Source organism: Dipteris shenzhenensis, chromosome 13, assembly GCF_047967505.1.
Source record: "Dipteris shenzhenensis isolate YYH24624 ecotype China chromosome 13, Dip_SZ_1.0, whole genome shotgun sequence".
Classification (NCBI taxonomy): domain Eukaryota; kingdom Viridiplantae; phylum Streptophyta; class Polypodiopsida; order Gleicheniales; family Dipteridaceae; genus Dipteris; species Dipteris shenzhenensis.
This window is the reverse complement of record NC_141608.1, coordinates 40,110,542-40,130,809: the sequence shown is the minus strand read 5'-3', so window position 1 is coordinate 40,130,809 and position 20,268 is coordinate 40,110,542. Positions and strand designations below refer to the sequence as shown.

The 20,268-nt window shown below is 46.2% G+C and overlaps 1 protein-coding gene across 1 annotated transcript in view; it reads right to left on the bottom strand.

The window, feature by feature from the left end:
- Positions 1-19,966, bottom strand: part of LOC147895394 (cyclic nucleotide-gated ion channel 2-like) — a 72,198-nt gene extending 52,232 nt beyond the window's left edge. Inside the window, exons 1-4 of the mRNA XM_087383574.1 lie at positions 19,764-19,966; positions 19,053-19,596; positions 18,279-18,942; positions 17,820-18,035 (exon numbers count right to left, since the gene is read on the bottom strand). Of these exons, the coding sequence (XP_087239700.1) occupies positions 17,820-18,035; positions 18,279-18,942; positions 19,053-19,075 (903 nt within the window). The 5' untranslated portion in view covers positions 19,076-19,596; positions 19,764-19,966. The remainder of the gene's footprint in view (positions 1-17,819; positions 18,036-18,278; positions 18,943-19,052; positions 19,597-19,763) is intronic.
- Between the last annotated feature and the right edge of the window lie 302 nt (positions 19,967-20,268).

Here is a 20,268-nt window from a genome sequence, read left to right as displayed (position 1 = left end):
AAGATTATAAAGTTGATGCTGAAGAGTAATGATACGGGCTGTATTGTCGGTTTCATACAGCTCCTTCAGTATGGCCCACGCCTCTAGAGATGTCTCTACCAACTGGATATGAGAGATCACAGCATCTGCTGTCGTGCCGATTAGCATTGCTAAGGCTTGAGCATCCCTCTGCTCCCATGCACTGAGTTCATCCGCATCTGCTTCAAATAGAACATCACCTCTTTTGTCCACAATGTCCTCCGGCTTCACCTCGGTCCCAATCACTATCTTCCACAGCTTCCATGCCACCAGATGGCTTCGGATCTTGACTTTCCAGATTGGATAGTTCGTCCCATTGAGCTTTCCAGCTTCACCAAAATTGGGAATGAATGAAGAAGGAAGATGACTGGAGGAGGAGGAAGGACGAGCAGTGGGTGTAGAGGCTTCTGAACGCTAATCCATCTCGGTGAATAGCAAATTGAAAAACTGAAGCAAAAAGATATACTGACCTCTCGTGCTAGCCTGAGCTGAAAACGGAATTGTCTTTCTGCCAAGGGACTCCTTCCTTCAGAGAGTGCTTTGATGAAGAAGAGTTGAGATCCTATGGCTCTGATACCATGTTAGAAATGAGGAGGGAATGAATCACTCAATCCTCCACCCACTATCACCAAAAAACACGTTTCGGGGCACCGAAACGCGAAGAAACGTTTCTAGACGAAACATTTCTTAGAAACGCCCGAAACGCGCAGTTAGGGCGAAACGTCTGCCTGTCCAAAAATCCGCCGCAACCTTTCTGGTTTTGGCCGCCGTTTTCATTTTTTCGCTCCTCTCCTGCGCCGCTCCATTGCTTGCCTTGCTCCTAGTGCCTACCATCTACTCTACCCTCTACTCCACCTTCTACTCTCCTCTAGGCTATACTCTCTACTCTCTACTCTACCCTCGGGCCTCTACTCTACTCTACTCTACTCTACCCTCTACTCTAGTCTCTACGGTCTACCCTCTACTTTCCTCTACGGTCTATCCTCTACCCTCTACTCTACCCTACCCTCTACTCTACTCTACTCTACTCTAGCCTCTACTCTCTACTCTACCCTCTACTCTAGAGTCTAGATTCTACCCTCTACGGTCTAGACTCTACCCTCTACAATCTACTCTACTCTCTACTCCCATACCATGGCCTCAAGACGTGCCGGTGGACCGAGTGGAAGCACAAAACGGGATGTATGGTAGGATACCGTTTTTATAAAGAGATATGGCACATCTGGCACGAGGAGGTCAGTATGCAAGTTTTGTGGTGACACTTTGACGAGCTCTGCCCCTCGAGTTCAAGCACATTTTTTATGGATCGGAGGCCAGGGTAAGAGTGCTTGCCATGCCATTCCAGAGGGGATCTTCTTGGCATATGGAGGTACCTCATCCAAATTTGCTGGGATTCGATCCCTCCTCCATCCCATGATCACAGATCAAGTTCTTCAAGCTTCTTTAATACCCATAGTCTGTTCTTGGCACCTCCAGACTTGCTTTAGGGGTGAGCGTTGGTGTGTTGGACAATGATGCTTGACTAAATGATGGCAGAGCAATTATGTAGTTAAATGCGATCTTCAGAACCCCTAATTTTTTAGTGTTAGGTCAAGTACCTTGATTTCTCACATGCATATTAGATAGAGCACATTGAGTTCTAAAGGATGGATTCAAATTGGGTAAATTATTATCAGTTGTCTAGGTCAAGCTATGAGCCTAGCAAACCTAGGATGCACATTTGTTCTAGGCTTGTTGATTTAATTAATTGTGTGCATGGGTAGAGGGGAACATTTTTTGAGATACCTGATTGAAGGATTACAGTAACTCCTCAAAACTACTCTAACTAGAATAACCAATCAAATATTACAATTAGAAAATAAGACATGAGAATTCTTTTTTCCCAGCTTTTTGGACTTGCTTTTTGTGCTTTCTCAGCTTTCTGCTTTCACCAGGGTCTATAAGAGGTTTGGAATCAGTTCTAAGCAGTCTAATTGTTATGTCTAGCAGGTTTGCACCCTCTCCCTGCTGCTCTCCTTGCTAATTTGTGATCTTCCTAGCCACCTTCCTTGCTGTCTGCTTGCCCTCCGGCAACTTCACTTCTCTCTTTACTGCTCCATGATCTCCTTCTGCTGTCCAACTTGACGATGTGCTGGAATTCTACTTTATCTTACATTTTTCCTACTTTCCACATCCAGGACAAGCCTCAAAGTAAGTGTAATTCTCAGATTTAGCCTTGTAATGAAATTGCGATTCAAGTTCAGGCTGTTTTCTCTGTTACAAGTTTCGTTTTTTACTTTTGATCACTCCTAAAAGTGAATTCTCTTAGATCTAACCTACCCGCCTTGAATTCTATGAGCTTTGGCCATGTCAGGATGAAAATAATGATTGATTTTGTTTTTCCCCCTTAAAAGACTTCTATCAAGTATGAACAAAACCTACGAGAGCTAGCTCAAAGCGGAAATACAACTGCGGTGCATGAAATAAGGCCTCAAGATGGCCAAGGTTGATGCTGAAAATGCCACCGCAACCTTGTAGAGGACTCTGAGAAGAAATCCTGTAAGCCCATTTAAATATGATTGATTATGTTTTTCACCTGTAAGCCCATTTAGAAATGTTTTCTGGATTTTGTTTTTCACCCGCAGGCCTTTCTAAAATTGACTTCATTATTTCTAACATATGTCCTTAGAATTTTTAAGATTCTTTTTCATGAAAGAGACTTCTATTAAGTAAGAGAAAAAAGCTGCGAGAGCAAGCTCAAAGCAAAATACATCATGAAACCATGAGGATAAAAAACCCCCTCAAAATGAGGTGGAAAACAACCAAGGCTGAGGCTGAAAGTGCCACCTCAACCCTGTAAGAGTCTCAGAGAAGAAAGGAGAATCCTTCCATTCCCTGAAGAAAGAAGCCCTCCTAGTTGAGGCTGCACAGGAGTGTCCATACGGCCATCAAGGTATGTATGGTGTCTGTCCAGATACTGGCCAATGTGTGCGAGGGATGAACCTGAGAACCTGAGTTCCCTCCAATGCCTCTGTGCATCTGGCTCTCTAGATATGCCAAGTTGCTATGCTCGCCAGAATCTCCCAAGAGGTATCCACAGAGGGATGTATAGCTGCAAAGGGAAGGTGTAGTACCGCATCCAAAGAACAAGACTCAACTTGATGACGTCGAATCGAAATGGCCCGAGAAGAGTCAAGTCTCTCATAGAAGACCTGAGGCCCCGTAAGAGAAAGCTAAGCCACTGAGCCCCATGCCATAAAGAATGGGGAGTGGACAAAGTGACTGAAAACCCTGGCTACCCCCATCCAAATCATCCTTGCCTGTCTGCAATCCCATAAGCAATGCTGAATCGTCTCCAAAGCAGAGAGGCAACGAGGGCAAGTAGGGTCGGCTCCGAATCTGGATCTCCAAAGGTTCACTGCAATCTCACCATGGATAGAAAGCCAAAAGAAAAGAGTGATCTTTCTATTCCTGTGGGATTTCCAGAGTCTCTTCCAGAAGCACCTCTGCAAATCCGCAGTGATATCAAATGCCTCCCCATGAGGAACTCTGGAAGGTCTCCAACCTCTACTACTGAGCTGGAATCTCCTGGCGTTACTGACCGTGTAGCGAAAGAAGGGGATGCTCTTCTCTCAATGCCCTGTGTCAATCCACTCCCACTCTCCAGGGTCCCACTGCAAATACCTAATGGAAACTCCCCCGTAGAGCCAAAGTCTCCAAGATCCGGTGGAGAGAAGCCGGGGTTTTGGGTCAAGGAACCAGTTTGAATCTGATCCCTGCACCAAAAGACCTACAACCCTAATAGACTGAAAGGCAGACTCAAGCAAGACGTCCTCTGTGGACCTGAACAATGTGCCACCATCAAGCACACCAAAAACCAAGGCATCCTCATGTGCATCTCGAAAGGCCAAAACTTGAAGAGGAACACCCCCTCTCGTAAAAGCACCTGCCCAAGTGGAGCAAGTGAGTGGCAGATCATCTGTGTCTACCCAATCCGTTGGAAGGGCTGCCTCAATCTACAAGATCCTCCCTACACTCCCTCTGAGATGTCCTGTTAACTGAGATTTGGTCTCCTCTGAAAGCCTGCGGAAAGCTTTCCATGACCCCAATGATGAGGCAAGTCCCCTCTCCCATCTGGACCACTGCATGTAGAGTGAAGCACCAAGTGGTCTGCCAAGATCATCCAACATACTGTCAATCCACATGACCAGTTGCCTATCAATCTCTTCATGAGAGGAAGGGGGAATCCTCCGAAGAGTGCACCTGAAGCTAGCCCATGCTTTCAGGATGGCAACCATGAGAGGGGACGATGGAGACCTGAGGTGTGCTACGGTGAAGATCCTTCTAATACTGCCCATCCAGTCTCCTCTTGAAGAAGGTGTGCACGTCTGTATGTTGCTAATAAAAAATGCCTTCCACGGCTCCTGCCTTGGCATAAGTCCCCCCCGCACCACCATCTTGCAGAGTAAAGCTTTGCACTGTAAATCTGGATCAATAATATTGAGACCCCCTTCCTATGCAGGGAGGATGAGGGACTCCCAAGCCACCCTGGCTAAAGCATCTGCTGTGCCATCAAGCCCACTCCAAAGAAAGTTTCTGATTGGTCTCCTGAGCTGAATGATGCAATCCATAGAGCGGCACCAGCAAGAACAAACAAACCAGGCCGTGGCCAAGAGGACCTAGTTAACCACCAGAACTCTAGAGGCAAGATCCAGCTTGGCTGAGCTCCAAAAAAGGAGCTTCCTCCTAATGCTCTCTAACACAGGAGCAAACTGCTGCGTGGAGGAAATATCCAAGCCGACCTGGCAGCCCAAATATATGGCTGGACACCCCTCTGAACCCAAGTGAAACCTATGTCAAGGCCCCAATCTGGAGTGTCCTCGTCACTGATCCAAAAGTCATTGGATTTATGCCAATTTATCTGCGCCCCCGCCGCCAAGCAAAATAAATCCAATGCTGTCCTGAAAGAAGTGAGCGTTTGTGGTGTGGCATCCAAGTAAACTGCCGTGTCATCTGCCAACTCACTATCAAGTAGCTCCTCTTCCCATTTGATGGGGAGTCTCAGCCCAAAGATGTCAGCTTGAGATCTAATATAGACACTCATAGCTTCAGCCACAAAGAAAAAAAGAAAAGGAGCGAGGGGGCATCCCACACGGACTGATCTGGAAATCTGAAATATCTCACCCCTTACCCCACCAATAAGTACCTGGCTGTGGGCTGATCTGTACAAAGAGGAAACACCTTGGTCCAAGCATTTGTAAAGCCAAAACGTAGAGAGTGCCCTCCAAAAAACCCCAATCTACTCTGTCATAAGCTTTCTCAAAATCCAAGAGTAGAATGGTTAGATTCTGGCTGCTCTGCATGGCCCACTCTGAAGCTTCCCAAAAGGAGAAAATGTTATAAAAAATGCTTCTACCATGCACAAATCCTGTCTAAGTGTCATGAATAAGATTTGGGAGAAGGGGCTGCAATCGGAGGCTGATTGCTTTGGCCAGAATCTTCTAACATGCCCCCAAAAGTGTGATAGGTCTCCACTGGGACACTAAATTTATGAACCTCCTTTCGGGATAAGGTGGATGAGACCCTCTGTAGACGACCCCGGCATCTCGCCAGAGTCCCAAATGCCCTGCAGGGCTGATGTAATGTAGTCTCCAATCATATCCCAAAATGCAATGAAGAAAGAAGGGGTGAGGCCATCCGAACCTGGGCACTTGCCCTTGTGAAGGACTGAAAGTGCAGTCCTGAACTCTGTGTTGGTGAAAGGTGCATCAAGCAAAACATGCATTTCTGGTTTCACCAACATAGGGATGCTCTGCCAAATAACCTGTCTAGCATTCTCTCTATCCTCTGTGTTAGGATCTGCAGTATGAAGGGCGGCATAAAAATCTAAAGCTATGTGCATGACGACATCTGGATCTGTCTGTAAAACCCCATGTGCGTCAATAAGTTGGGATACACTCTCTCTACTATGTCTAGGACCAAGAGTAGAGAAAAAGTGTTTATTGACTTTGCCACCCATCTGAATCCAAAAGGACTCCCGTGCATGAAAGGAGCAATGTCTATTGATGAGCCCTTGCTGCAGCAAGGCGCTCCTGAATCCAAGCATCTGAAGGCCGTTTTTACTCTTCCCTCTGCAAATCTGCCAACTACTGGCGAACACCAATCTCACGTCTGAGAATATCTCGTCTCCTGGTACTAGCAACTGAGTGGTAAAAGTCACTAATACCAGAAAGGGCAGCAGCTATATGTGATGGAGATGGCTGCCCACCCTGGACATGAGAAACCCATATCTGCAGGGCTGCCTCTGTAAGGTCCTCCTCTGTATACAAGGCATCTGGAATCCTGATGTTGGCAGACCGGCCTCTCATGTGAAGCTCTGAGATAGCCAACACAACAAGAAAGTGGTCTGAAGTGGAAACCCCAGCAGCAATGCATACCGATCCACCTCTGTCTAGTGCCCAATCATCTACATAGAATCCGTCAATGCGTGCATGAATAGGCATCTGCTACCTCTTGTTCGACCAAGAGAACAGGAGGGATTGTGGCTGAATAAGAAAGGCATCGTCCAACCAAGTATCTCTACCACAGTAGTGAAAAAGGAAGGCATCCCAAGCTGCTCTCTCCAAAGAGTGAAGTCCTTCTTCTCTACCCCCTTTTTTTGTGACGGTAACTCAACCATGTTAAAGTCACCTTCAATCACCCATGAATCTGCAATGAGGGCCCAGGAGAGCAAATCCTTCCACATAATGACGTGTTCCCCTCTAATGTTGGAGGCATACAGATTAAGGAAACCAACCTTACGCCCTCCAATCAAGAGAATGATCCACTAAGCCCTAGTGACACATCCCAGCACTCCTGAAACCCCTGATCTGCAAAATAACCACACACAACATCAGAACTGAGCAGGCTGCTCACCACCCAACCGTGACATCTACGGGATGTGATCCCGAATCAGAAGATGTCCCCCCGAGCCACGAGCTGAGCTACCGGCACGAACTCCCAATCAGATCCAAACCAGCCTGGTGTCCCATACCACCAGGTGGCGCTGTGAAGCCCTGGATCTGCCACTGGGCCTTGGGCTACGCTAAGATGCAGGCGCGTGTCCGCGACACAATCCAGGATCAGACCTAGCACCTGGGAACGAGACTTGCTCCCAACTGCACACTGAGAACTGAACCCCCTGGGCCTCTTTTATAGACTCGGGCCCCGGCGCGCCAAAAATAGCGAAGACCTATAAATAGTTCATACCCTTGCCACTCAACCCGAGAATCAAGCCTGCCTAGCTCTAAGCCTCCCCAGGCTAACCTGAGCTAGTTCTGTGTAACTAGTACACGTCAGATACCAATCCGTGCACATGACATACTCCCCCTCCTCTAAGAACTCACTCCTGAGTTCGCTAAGAAATCGGGAAATGTTCTTTGGAGGTTTTGTAATGTCTCCCATGTTGCATCCTCCTCAACACGATCCTTCCACTTAATCTTGTATTCCGTGATAGTACGATTTCGAATTTGTCTTTCACGGAATTCAAGAATTGATTCAGGTTCGTGAGGAATAAAAGTCAAATCTGTAACTTCTATAATCTCATGAGGAGAAACAAGTTGATCATCGGCACCCAATACTTCTTTCAGTCTACTGACATGAAAGACTGGATGTACTTTAACATCAGGAGGCAATTCTAGTCGATATGCAACTGGTCCAATTCTTTTAATGACCTTGAATGGGCCACAGTATCTGGGGGATAATTTCGGAACCAAACCAGTACTTAGGCTCTTGGATTCCTTAGGAATTCTCAAATATACCATCGTTCCTTCAGAGAACTCTCTAGGTGAACGATGTCTATTAGCATAAAATCTGTCCCGATCTTGGGCACTTCTAATAGACTCCTTGGCAAACTGCAACATTTCCTGCATGTCTTGCAAGAAGTTCTTAGCAGCATCATTTTGAATCCCTTTTAATCCAACCATAACTGGTGACTTAGGTTGAAACCCGTACATAAGCATAAAAGGACTATAACCTGTACTAGAATGCTTTGCACTGTTGTAAGCAAATTCAATCATGGGTAGATAATCTTCCCATGAAGACTGTCTCTTAGATACATATGCCCGAAGCATGTCTTCAACCAACTGGTTGACCTTTTCTGTACTGCCATCAGATTGTGCATGATCCGAGGAACTCATACTTAGAGTAGTTTCCAACTTCTCAAATACAAGTGTCCAGAAGTTACTTGTAAACTTTGAGTCCCTGTCACTGACTATGTCAGATGGCAAACCATACAGCTTGAACAAGTGGTCCACAAACTCGTGAGCCAACTGAACAGCTGAAATAGTTGTTCTTGTAGGTAAGAATCTAGCCATTTTTGTCAAACGGTCAACTATGACCCAAATAGAGTCATGACCCTTGCGCGTTCGAGGTAAACCAGTAATAAAATCCATGGAAATACTTTCCCATTTATTACCTGGAATCTGTAAAGGCTGTAATAAGCCCGCGCTCCTAAGGCGTTCAGCCTTAGTAACCTGACTGATCAGTCAATACAAGGAACTTTGAACCATACAAGTAGTGTCTCCAAACCTTGAGAGCATACACTACCGCATAAAGTTCCTTCTCCAGTGTAGGCCAACGATACTGAGTGTCGTCTAGCTTCTTACTCTCAAAAGCTACAGGTCTGCCCTCTTGGAATAGAGCTGCCCCAATCGCATAATCACTCGCATCGGCCTCTAAAACATAAGGCCGGGTAGGATCGGGTAATGCAAGAACGGGTGCTTCCTTGATAGAAAACTTCAAGGTTTCAAAAGCCTTGTTCATTGCATCATTCCAAGGGATCGGCTGAGTAGACCTGCGTCCACGACCTTTCAATATGTTGGTCAAGGGTACCGTGATTTGTGAATAATCACGGACTGACTTCCGAAGAAATACCGTAAATCTTAGGAAAGAGCGAAGTTGTTTCACAGTCTGAGGGATAGGCCATTCTAAAACCTTCTGGATACGATCCAGATCAATGCTAATACCTTCAGAAGAAATCTTGTGTCCTAAGTAAATGATCTCCTTCATAAAGAAGTCACATTTACTCATCTTGGCATAAAGCTTATGCTGTCTTAGAACAAGTAAGACAACCCGAAGGTGTCCTATATGATCCTCAAGCGTTTTACTATATACCAAGATATCATCTAAGAACACTACAACAAATTTGCCCAGATAATCTCTGAACAAATCGTTCATCATCTGCTGAAACGTAGCAGGAGCATTGGTCAAACCAAATGGTAATACGAGGAACTCGTAATGACCATACCTAGTCCGGAATGCGGTCCTATCTATGTGTTTAGCATAGATACGGATTTGGTGATAACCCGTACGCAAATCAATCTTAGTGAAATACTTCGCTCCGGCCAAACGGTCTATCAAATCATCAGAACGAGGTAAAGGATAGCGGTTCTTAATTGTAACTTTATTTAGTCGTTTATAATCTATACACATTCTCCAGGAAGAATCCTTCTTCTTTCTTAAGAGGACAGGCGCACCCCAAGGAGATTTACTGGGGCGTATATAGCCCATATTCAGGTAATCCTGAAGCTGGATAGCTAACTCATCCTCCTCTACCTGGCTCATCCTATAAGGTGGTACACTGATAGGTTGAGCCCCTGGGACTAAGTCTATGCGATGATCTACTGCCCTTTCTGGAGGTAAACCTTCCGGCAGTTGAGCTGGGAATACGTCCTTAAAATTATCTAACAACGTTCTCAATTCTCGGTGTTCAAACACACTTAATTCATTCTTGTTAATTACCGAAACAACAAATGAAGAAAGTGGAATCAAAACACACTGATAGACATCATAATGAGAAGTGTTCAATATATTCCGAAGCTGCATCACAGATACAATAGGCCCCTGAGAAGGGGGAATCTTATCACACTGAATACAAAATTGGGTGTCCTTGTCTACAAAAGAAAGCGTATGCTCCGTCCATCCGATCTGAATATTGTGGGTTTTAAACCACTCTATCCCGATCAGCAAGTCTACATGCTCTAGATGCATAACATAACATGTGAGAGCTCCTGTGTAGGCTTGAATCCGGATGGGAAGCGCTTCAACCTTGCGATCCCAAAACTGCTTCCCAGCTGGAAGCTGCACCTCGTAGGTGTGGTCGCTAGGTACTGTGGACAGCCCCATCTTCTGCACAAATTTGTAATTAACAAAATTGTGAGAGCTGCCCGGATCAAAGAGAATGTGAACCTGTTGGTCCCTAACTTCTCCATAAACTCGGAAAAGATCATGGGAACCAAACAACGAAGTGTTAAAGGTACAATTACAAGAAAGGGGGCAGGTAATGACATTTACTGAAATACCTGTCATCGTAACCTGGTTGGCTCCCTTGGCTGCGGTTCGTGGACCCGCCTGGAGCTTCGGTCCTAGCACCAACTTTTGGTTCTTCCGCTTAGGACACTCATTCTTCGTGTGGCCCCGCTCCTCGCAATAAAAACACCGGCCCTCTTTCTTGAGCCTGAGAGTGCGAAGGAAACGGGCCTTACCATTCTTCGCAGGAGTTAAGCTTTTCCTGGAGGCGTTGTCCGTAGACTTCGTCTCCCCAATACCAGTCGCATGCTGAAAGAACTTGCGTTTGTTCTTTCCGCTGGTCTCGGTAACTGTGGTTGCCTTGGTACCGGCCATGGTATCATCATATATGCGCGCATATGTCATGGCCTCCTGCAATGTTGTGCACTTGTTATTCTTAATCTGTAACTTATAGGAGTCTGGCAAACCATCCACGAAAAAACCTAACAAGGTTACAGGATCCATTTTAGTGGCCCTGGTTTGCAGATCCCTAAATCTTTGAAGATAAACTTCAAAAGTTAAATTCAATTTTGACATATCGAGGGCCTTGAGCTTGCCGACGATATCGTAGTCATCTTCCTTCTTCAGGAACTCCTTCCTGAAGATACCCTCAAATTATGTCCAAGTATCAGGCTTAGGCTGAAGTTCTTTCCACCAAAGCAAGGCTTTACCTGACATAAACCCTGCTGCTAGCTGAATCTTTTTCTCGTCTGGATAGGGGTGAAATTGGAAGTGTACTTGCCACTTGTGCAACCAAGTGTCAACCACCTCCTTTGTTCTTGATTTCTGGTCACCTGGAAAGGGATCCGGAGTGATATTCGGGCCTAGCACGGAAGCCATGGCATCCACATGCGTGAGTGCCTGAACCGTGCTAGCCAGAAGAGTCAAAGTTGCTTGTATCCCTTGGAGTTGCTGTGTCAACCCCGATTGATTAGCGTTGACCTGCTCAAATTTACCATCAAGAGCAGTCGTGAACTCACTGAAGGCTTTCTTAGTGATCAGGTCGTCATAGAGACCCTGATCATCCTCTCCCACTGGAGTGTAATCTAAGTCCTGCTCTCCCATAGCGAACTCGGGATTCGGAGCATCAGACATGGCTGAATCTGATTTGATTACAAACTGAGAGAAATAACTGGGAGAATCGAAGCTGGAAGGAGAAGAGTAGAGGAAAGAAACCGTCCCTCGAAGATGTGACGAAATCAGAGAAGCTGGCTGGAAAAGAGATGCCATAAACTGACGATCAGCTTGCGTAGGTGATGGTTTCCTTCTGCTGGTCCACTGCAGGCCGTACAGTACGGAAAATCTGCTGCTGTTGCAGCCGTTTCTTGGAGGAGAATCTCAGGCAGAGGCAGGACGCAGAGCTGCTGCTATTGCAGCCGTATCTAGATGGCGGAACTCTGGTAGGGGCAGGCCTTTCTTGCGCTGTCTAGCTTGAGACTATGGCTGGACTTGAGATCTCGCCAGGCTTTATAGAAGGTAGCGCAGCTATTCTGGAGGCTATGCTTTCTAGGAAAGCCTAACCACGCTTTCCAGAAAAGCTTGCCTCCCAAAATTGGAGGTTTGAGGCTAAATTTAGCATGCACACCCTCCAGTCTTGGAGGGTCGATGCTTTTTCTGCCCCACCTTTCAAACTTGGAAGGTGGTGCTTTTTTCGCACCTCAGCCACCCCTAGCAGCTACTGGCCGCACCCTGTTCAGCCTGGCGCACCCCTTGCCTGGGCCGAATCCTGCACCAACTGATGGCGCACTCCTCGGCCTCACCTACCAGCGACACCTACCTCTGTGCAGCCCTGACCAGCATCCCGTTTCCATCTCCTACCTAACAGCCCTGTTTCGCCTCTCTTCCAATTCTCTCCACACTCTCCTAGCTAAAGCTTCACTCCCTCTCTCACTTAGACCCTTCAGCAATTTCGAAATCAAGTCTCTCCTTCTTCCTGCCTTTTCCAGATATCTCTTCACCCCTTCTACCCAGGTAGACAGCAAAAAACGCAGCAGGAAATCTCGAATTTTAGGGCATACCTGGAAGAGAAATCCGTCAAATTTCTCGCATCAGAATTCCTACCTCAGGACCTGGCTCTGATACCAACTGACACATCCCAGCACTCCTGAAACCCCTGATCTGCAAAATAACCACACACAACATCAGAACTGAGCAGGCTGCTCACCACCCAACCGTGACATCTACGGGATGTGATCCCGAATCAGAAGATGTCCCCCCGAGCCACGAGCTACCGGCACGAACTCCCAATCAGATCCAAACCAGCCTGGTGTCCTATACCACCAGGTGGCGCTGTGAAGCCCTGGATCTGCCACTGGGCCTTGGGCTACGCTAAGATGCAGGCGCGCGTCCGCGACACAATCCAAGATCAGACCTAGCACCTGGGAACGAGACTTGCTCCCAACTGCACACTGAGAACTGAACCCCCTGGGCCTCTTTTATAGACTCGGGCCCCGGCGCCAAAAATAGCGAAGACCTATAAATAGTTCGTACCCTTGCCACTCAACCCGAGAATCAAGCCTGCCTAGCTCTAAGCCTCCCCAGGCTAACCTGAGCTAGTTCTGTGTAACTAGTACACGTCAGATACCAATCCGTGCACATGACACCTAGAGGGGATAATGACTCCGTGTCCAACAACTAAGGGAAGAACCGATTGTGAAACTGAAATAGAAGTGCCTCCCCTAGTGCCCAAGGCAGGCGACCAAAACATATGGCCAAAAAGCAACTTGCTTGACTTGGCACAATCCCTAGAATCCAGTTTGTGCTCTTGAATAAATAAGACATCAATGGAACCCCCAATAACACCTGCATGAAGCTGATCCCAGATCAGCTGTCTGCGGCGGCGATGTGGGACGTCACCTAGGCCCTGTATGTTCCAGCTAACAATCCTCATTGACAGGAGGATGTAGAATGGAACACCTTACTTGACCTAGTGGCGGAAACAAACCGCTCAATAGGGGAAGACGACCTGCTTGAGGAGCGAGGAATGGAACCAAGTGGCAGAAAATCAACAGGGGAAAGAATTCTGCCACCTGACGAAGAAGCCCGATCAACAGGAAACCCAATCACTCGCTCACCAAAAGTAGAGGGCACAAACTCCTCCTCTGGGAAATCTGAAGCATCTGCCAGAGCTGAAAATGAGTTCTTGTGAATCAGGCCAGACACCGGAATGCGAAGGATCCCTTCTGAGGGAAGAGGATCAATAGTGTAAACCATCCCCTTCCCCCTATCCAAGGGAGGAAGTGGGGACTGCTCAAGATGACCCTGTGTCTGCACGGCCGTGGAGACCTCTCTTGCCTCGGGGAGAGTGTCTGGCACCATTGGGTCCAGGGGAGAAACTGCAACCGGGGAGGAGGTCAAAGATGAAGTGTCTCAGACTGTGTGAGGTGAGACTGGAGGGACAGCCCGAGCTGAAGTAGAGTCAACTAGTGCATCCTCATGAACTGAAGATGGAATTTACACACGAACCGGAACCCAATGGTATGCGACGGGTGCCTATGAAGGTCGTGAGGCACCAGAGGCAAAAGGCGGCAGTGCCAAAGGAGCGCTCAGTTGATGAGAAGCACTCTGGCGAGTAGGAGTTGTACCACCATCCTGAGGAGGACCACCCTATCAAGGCCGAGGAGCAGGTGCTGGACCTGTACCACCCCCTTGTTGAGGCCGAGGGGCGGTAGCTGTACCAGAGGGCTTCTTGGGCCTTTTCTTCTTCCTGGGGCAATCTCTGGTAAAGTGTCCAATGGTCCTGCATATCCTGCACTGGTCTTGCCTGCCTGCTATCTCTACTCTCTAGCGAAAAAAAGAACCAGGCGGGTGCTGAAGCATAACATGGTCCATCGTGAGGTAAGGTGTCACGAGGGCGTGAAATTCTAAGTACTTTAATGTACTACAAGACCGTGACAACTTTGGTTTTAAAAGTCCAAGTGTGGGCTTAATAATGTGTAATTAAACGCGGCATGGTGCTTAGCACATAAGCGTAATTAATCCCTAGGCCCAAAGGCATTCCAAGGAATTAAAAGAGTGGTTGTTGGAAAATGATGATGTGGCATTTTTAATGGGTCCCCTAGAGGGCCATGTACCTTCAGTGGCCCCCCTAGAGTTCAAGGTGGCTCTAGTGCCTTCTACATGCTCCTTTGCCATTCCTAGACCTTCCTGGGCTTTCTAAACTTCACATGTGTGGTTTTCTCTCTCATCTTCTCCCTTTGTTGAGATTTTGGACTGGTTTTTCAGCCTCCTTCAGCTGAATTCCGTTTTTCTTCATAACTCCTCACCCGTTTGGATTCCTCGACTTCTATTTGGGCCGATGGCTTCCCCTCTGCCTCCCCTTCACACTGATATGCTTTTCCCTCCGTGCGTTTGGTAGAACGGGCAAAGCTGAGCACTTCTTTTGCTGGTCAAATTTGCAAAAGTGGCTTTTTCTGGACCTTTTTGCTTCTACAGCCTCCTGGGCCTCTCCTCTTGCAAAGCTACAGCTTTATGTTGAATTTCGAGTGGTCCCATGCGCTGGTTGACTGGTTCTTCTCAGTTTTGGAGGACTTTCTGGCGATGAAACTTCTCCAAAACCTTCTCAATGCATTCCTCTCTGAAGCACGCTTCTTTTGAGCCCAAGAACTCCCATTTCTTCACAACAGAAGTGCTTCTTTTCGCATTTTTCAGTGAAATTCTTGTTGGTCGGCTCTTGTAAATGCTCTTTCTTCATGCCTTTGCACTCCTCTTTGGCTGAGAATGCAATTGGGCATTGGCTACTATGTCCTCTTGGCGATTGAGGACTTGGTTCGAGTTTTCAGGGCTTGGTGAGTTGTGATTTTGCTGTTGCAATTTCTTTTTGCCATAAGCTATTAGTTGGCCTTGTGTGCCGCCTCTTTCTTGGTTCACAGGTACCTAGGCAGTGCTACATGAGTCATTCTTTGGTTGGGTACTGTGCTGATTTTATTTTGGAGCTTTGAAAAGCTTTGTGAATGCCATTTGGAAACCACTCAAAGAGAGTGCAGCTGGGGTGCAGTGTGATTGCATCTGGACAGCCAATGGAATTGCACTTGGAAAAGAGAATGCCTTTGGGTTGAGCCTATGGGTTAAGTGCACTTATGTGATGGTGTTCTATGCTTGAAAGCCTTGCGAAGGCTCAGTGAATTGGGGTTGCGTGCTCAGTTGCAGGGAAGGTCTCCCAGATGCAATGTGAAATATAAAGAAATACCGAAAGGGGCGCCACGGTGTTTGGGGCCAATCGGGTGCACTTGTCTATGTTTGTTGAGCAGAGGCATTCCAGCCTCCATCCCTTTTTAATGGTGATCATGCAATGGTTAATGGTTGTGATATATGCTTTGTGAGCTGTAAATAAGTGCTGAAGTGATTAAAGGTTTAGTTCCACTGCCCTCTAAGGGATTAGAGGCCGGTTTCATTGGTTCCATTGTCCTTCTGTTGTGGGCCTTTACCTGTTGGGTTTGAGGGCTGTTGTGGGGCTTTAGCACCTGTCTCGACCTATTGGGACTTGATCATTTCATAATTCTGAGGGAGGGTAAGCGCACGCTCATAGGTGAGCGGTTCGAAATTCGGTACTGAGAAGCGAATGCTAGAGGCCAATCCTTTGATGACTTGCTTCAGCTTGTTGTGATGGACTTTATGGTTTTCAACCTTATGAGTGACTACCATGATATTGAAACTGCACTATGTGTGTTTGGAGGATGAGTTTGGGCATGTTCCGGATTCATCTAGATATATGCTTCAGCTTGTTGTCTTCAGACACACCAAATTGTTTTGCTGGTTTGAGTGTCGCCTTTGCTAACACTGTGCTTCCAAGAGCGAGTCATCCTAGAGGGCGACCTGAAATGCTTAACTCATTGTGGAAGGTAGACTTTCGTGCTAGCGAATTGAAATTCGACCGGGGTTTGTAAGGTTTGAAGAGTTAATTCTCGGAACGTTCTTACAAATTGGCCATGCGCTTATCTAATTACACAGGGTGAACCGGACCTTGGAAAAGTGGACTTGGTCCACGGGACTGAGCTGGGGGTTCAGTTGTTATCGTACTAGTTGGAGATGGACGTTGCAAGTAGCCCTTAGTAGCACAAAATGATGCTCTTGTGGACCCCGCAGTAGATTCTAGATAACTATTGGGTGCGCAGGTGCTTCACGAACGGGTCAATACATAAATGGCTGCCACAATCTCATTGGTTTCTCAAAATAATCAAACTAGTCAAATTCTCTCTCACGGAGTCATCATGCCATCCATCCATCAGTTGCAAATGATTTTGCTAAGTTTTGATGCCATTGTTAAAACTCATGTAAACCTGCAAGGTCAGATACCAGAAAGCAGCTAGCACTATTCTCCACCCTGCCATTGTGTGAATGAATGCCTTGCCATCTCCCACATTAGGGAAGGTCCTTGAGTTGCAAGTGGCTTCCACCTTACCTTTCCTCACATCTCCTACCTTCTCCCACAGCCTCTTAGAGACATCCTAGAATCTACAGAGTTTTTGTTGTCTATATTCAAAATATAGAGTACTTTTAGTGGTTATATTAAATACTTCCTACGGGATATATAGTTTCAATGTCTACCATGGGCCTAGGGACAACTTTAGTCTAACGCAGTGAATCCCACCTGCAGGCCACTTCTATCATCTGAGCCATAATTGTTTGTGCCTTAGATGATGGGGTTTCTAGAATCATCTTCAATGTCTGAAACCAGATTCTTCCTTCACAAGAAACTGCATCAAAGTATAACAAGTAACGAAGAATGAGTGGGCCTCATTCACACCCAGTCTTGAGAAAGTGTCAATACTACTAACCCATCCCACTCTTGAAGGCTATGTGAAATAATGCTTGTGTTTTCCTTTTCCATTTACTTTCTTGTTGTTCAATTTCACGGTAGTTAAATTCTTGTGAATTATTAGGATAACAGGGGACCAAACACTTTACACTGTTAACCTTTGACATTAGAACATTTAAGTATGAAAATTTTGCATTCTAGACTGTAACTTATCTGTGGATACCCCACAGAATGGTGAAGTTGAAGACAATTTCTGCATGCTAAGACAAACCACACACAGTGTAGGACAAGGTGACCACACAGAGCTGAGCCAAGTTTTAATGATTACACTCGGAATGATGAGTTCGAGGAATACAAATGCATGCATGGACAAATCAAATTAAGTAGTATGTTCTAAAAAGAGAGCAACGAGGACTTTGAAAACAATCAGATACGCTGCTCCGTTTAAAGCTCTGAAAGGTCTGTCAGCGGTGAATTCTAGGAGGCCATCTTCCCTTTATAATAAAGGGCCAGGCAGACAGCAATATGTGGGAATCCCCTTACACAGTTTTAGAAGCAAGGCCTTATTTTCTATTCAAAGCCCTAGTTGGCTTTCCAAGAATTAAGATCAACCTTGAGACCTTGAGACTTTGCTTTTTATATGATCACACTAGTCTTCACAATTTATGCCCTTTGGAATAACATCATTCTAAAGCAAAAAACCACAGTTAAAGCACAAAAGAAGTTCTATTGCACTTACATGAGCTGCAAGGAGATATGCCGCCAAGTTCAATGCAAATCCCCACCAAACTGTGCCAAAGACGTAGCCAGTGACATGTCTCATGCGTCGTCCAAGACTGATCAAATGATAAATTTTTGGTATGTATTGAAAAAGAAAACTTAACAGCAGCACTGTCATTACTGATGAAACACGTCCGTCAGTTATCATATGTGGTACTACCACCCAAACCACAACCTGCAATACAGGAAGAATTTACAGTTAAGACTCTCACATACAACCATGGCAACTCTCACCCCAGAATGACACTCTCACATACAACCATGGCAACTCTCACCCCAACTTGTGCATTCAGAATGCTCAAGATGCCTGTCGCACATAGAGTTCCATAGTCCAAAAAGATATAGTAGAAAAGCTTGCACCATTCTCTTTCATTACTTGGGATTGGAAAATAACAAATGCAACACGTGAATGTCTTACCTGAGGTACAGGCAGAATCACAAATAAATCTAACCAAAAACCTCCACCAGGACGGAGATAATGAAGTGCAATTTTGCGAGCATCCCATACAAGGTTACCACGACCGATTACCAGAGACTCTTTGGAGACGTAAGCCAACTTCAACTGTAGGCCCATGTGCAGTAAGTGCATTGCGTCACTTGCAGTGCGCAGACTCGTCACCAATATGGCTAACGTTCCTTCCAAGTAGACACAAGAATACTGAGGAGTCACTGAGACTACCTGGAAGAAAAGTGGATCTATTGCTAATGTAACACAACGTAAAAGTAGAAACCATTGATTAATTGTCTGTATAGATTTCCTTCGAGGATCTTGTACTGCACCAAACATCCATCTACTGCATGATTTCTTTCTGCTGGTCTTGTTGAAAGTTTGACTCTGTCCGTTGCAATTTGGACTGTGGACAGGACAAAGCGAAGAACCTGCGTTGACTTCCCAAAAAAGTGGATGATTTTGTTCACAGCTCACTGAATGAAAGCGCGGAAGTTCCTTTCTTGTGCAAGCATAGCATGTATCGGTAAGGTCTCGCTTAAGCTGGCTATTACTACCAAAGAACGAGCTATCCGAAGCATCGTCGTGGAAAATGCCATCTCCTTTGGATTTCTTAAATGCCCTATTGAACAATCTGCAGCGATACTATTAAATTCAAACGTTGATTGGAAACTATATTCAAACATTGATAAAGAAACAAAAACACACTCCGACTGCCAAAGAGATCGATAGCACTATTGATACCTTGGAAGATGATGAGTTGGCATCTTTCAAGCCTGATATTAAGCAGAAGGATGTAAGAATTCTCCCTACGCACGCAACATGCTAAAGGAGAGAAGAAGATATTGTCCAGACCACTGTTACAACCTTAAGGAATGCTAGATTTGTAAACTTTGGGTTTGCAGCTCTGTAGTCCACTGTTGACAACTTAATCAGCCGACTATTCTTGGCCTGGACAACGCGTAGGTCCTCGACGATCTTCTGAACGTGAAATCTGGCAAAGACTTTGTGAAGGGGGAGCTTCTCCTTCTGGTGACGAAATGGAGCAGCTTACTTGAAGGATACAACGCTTCATTCCGTCCCAATGTCCGACAATTACTCAACGAAAATGGTTCTCTGTCGTCGTCCGCGCCCTGTGGCGTATCCATCATATTCTGTTCTCCCATCATGGCGTCCTTGCGGGAACCAACCTGGGGCTTCCATACGTCTTCTTGTATTCCGTCACGATCGCAAAATCGTCCAGGATTAGACATGAACTGGATTTGGAGCTTTCATCCCGCATTTCAGACTGCGAGCAGCAAGAGCGAGACACGTCGGCGACCGAATGAAAGATACGTGTTCTTCCTCTCGCAAACCGTAATTCCTGCTGTGTGTGTATCTCTTGGAACTGCGATTGGGAGGAGTTTGAATATCAGTGATGCTGCAAGGATGGAAATTCGGAAGACGGCGTCTCACCTTAATTCTTCCGTGAGGAAAGGCCAATTGGAGAGCAGGCGAAGATGGAAGGGGCACTGAGATTTCCGGCGCGGGGGGATGGAAAGGTACGAAATGTGTGATTGATAAGAAGGGGGAGAGCGATGGCGAAGGGATGAATCTGTGAAAATGGAAAATGGGAAACGGAAATCGAAATCAATCTGTGAATGGAAGGGAAGGGGAAGGCAGGAGCGAATGGAATGAATTGAATGAAAGAAGGTTGTGTGTGTGTATGTTTTTATCTCTTTTTTGTTTTTGGTTGTTTGCTCAAGTCCCGCTGTTTTTGTTCCTCCCTGCCTTCCACGTGTCGTCCACCTCAGCCTCCACCTCCCCCAACCCCGCATTATATAACACAAGCTCATGCAATCCTTTTCCTATTGAATGGCAATCACATTGGTAAATCTGAACTTCTAAACCGAAATTTGACTATCCATATCAGTAAAAAGTCGACGATTTTAGCCGTCTCGCCTCACCCTACCTCGCCTGC